At 42.4% G+C, this 1929-nt stretch overlaps 1 protein-coding gene across 1 annotated transcript; it reads left to right on the forward strand.

The window, feature by feature from the left end:
- The first annotated feature begins 359 nt into the window (after positions 1–359).
- Positions 360–1678, forward strand: LOC127259479 (zinc finger protein ZAT9-like). The gene is made up of 2 exons (XM_051286844.1): positions 360–1488; positions 1572–1678. Exons 1-2 carry the CDS (start codon positions 360–362, stop codon positions 1676–1678), a joined length of 1236 nt encoding a protein of 411 aa, XP_051142801.1.
- Positions 1679–1929: the final 251 nt, after the last annotated feature.

The raw sequence follows: 1929 nt of genomic DNA on the forward strand, positions 1-1929 counted from the left end.
GACTTGAATTAGCGCCTATTCCATATCAATTTCAAACTAATTATTTGGGACGGTGAGTATAAATCAAATAGTTATAGTTTTTGCTTCATTAAATATGATATATATACAGGATCAAAATAAAATAGATGTGCGCCTTATTATGCTCCTCACTCTCACTCTCTCTCTTCTCACTCTCACTCTCTCTCTCTCTCTCTATTCCTAAATTCGCTCTCTGTTCTCTTCTTACTTTCTGATTTCTTTCGTTGATTTGATTTTGATTTGAGCCTTTTTCTGATTTATCCTCTCCTCCATCCATGGAGGATACTTATAAAAACCAGGAGAAGTTAGATGAGAAGAAAATTAATTGCAAAGGAGTGGCCATGGAGGATGGAGCAGGATCGGAGGGGAAAATTTTGATGAAGCTGAAGTTGCCGCAGAATATGGCGGTGGAGTCGGAGGTCGCCGGAGAACCGAAGATGCATAACTGTCCGCACTGCGATCGGAGTTTCACCACCGGAAAGGCTCTGGGAGGTCACACGAGCAGCGCGCACGTAAAGTCGGACAAAAATTACGTCAGGAAGAAGCTGAAACCGAAGAACGGGCGAGATTCCGAAACGACGGCGCCGGCGACGGAGTTTGTCTGCAATGAGTGCGATCGGAGCTTTCCGTCGTTGAAGTCGCTGCACGGACACATGAGGAGCCATCCGAAGAGAGATGATAGAGGATTGAAGTCGAAGACCAAGGTTAAGATTAGTTTTTCTGCAAACCCTAATTTCTCCAAATTGGGGAAAAATTGTGGAGACGACGGCGAGATCGAATTAGGATCATCAGAAGATACAGAGGCTCCGTCGAGCAGTACTTCAAGTCAGAATCCAAATTTCAAGACGTGGTCAAAGACCGGAAAGCGCGGCCGCGCGGCGTCGCCGCCGCGTAAGGCGGCGGAGTTGGAGGAAGCCGCAGAAGCTTTGGTAAAGCTAAAAACTGATTACTTCAACGTGCCACCGACCTATAAGAAGCTGAGGGTTTCTGAAGACAAATTAAATCCTCCATCGCCGCTGAAGACCGAAGCCCTAATTGAAATTGGGGTAAAGGAGTCATCCGCCATGGCTGAACCAATCCGCAAGAAAAAATCGGATAAGGCAGAAGCAAACCCTAATCAGAAACACACATGCGACATATGCAAAAAATCTTTCCCAACACATCAGGCATTGGGAGGGCACATGTCGAGCCACCGGAAATTCAAGATCAGCGTCGAGGACAACGCCACCACCTCCGCCGGAAAATCTGCGGCGGCGAGTCATGAACACGTTTGCAAGGTTTGCAGGAAAGTCTATGCAAGTGAGAAGGCATTGGGAAAGCACGTGAGGAAGTGCCATGGTGATGCTGAGAAAGAACAGCAGCAGCAGCAGCAGCAGCAGAATTCTGACCTGATTTCGATGGAGATGGAGCAGAAATTGGTGTTGAATTTTGATCTGAATGAGGTTCCTGAAGAAGAAGAAAAAGCAAAGGGTGCATAGACTGGCAGAAGAATTATGCAAGATTTTAAGGTAGGTAGATTTAATGCTTTTTAATTCCTTTTTGAAACCTTTTAGTTAAGCTAATGGATTTGAGTCAATCTGTTCTTGTTTTTGCTGATTCCAAGGATGATGATGATCATGATCATGTATTGGTATTTCTGGAACAGTTTGGATCTAATTAGGGTTTAATTTGATGTCAATTAGGATGATTGATTGGTTTAATGTTACATCTTATTAGCAACAATATGCCAAAACAAACAAATTAATTAATATATGGTTCATTTTATGTAAAATTTGTTGCTTTAAAGTAATCCTCTTGTTTAATTTGGTTAATATACAAAATTCAAGATTAGTATGTTTATTTTGATATGGTTTTTGCTTACACAAATATACAATTTAGCTCTAATTCAACACAAAAGAGAATGATTAGAGT

The sequence above is a fragment of the Andrographis paniculata genome, unplaced genomic scaffold (genome assembly GCF_009805555.1).
Source record: "Andrographis paniculata isolate CXL003 unplaced genomic scaffold, ASM980555v1 Contig60END, whole genome shotgun sequence".
NCBI lineage: Eukaryota > Viridiplantae > Streptophyta > Magnoliopsida > Lamiales > Acanthaceae > Andrographis > Andrographis paniculata.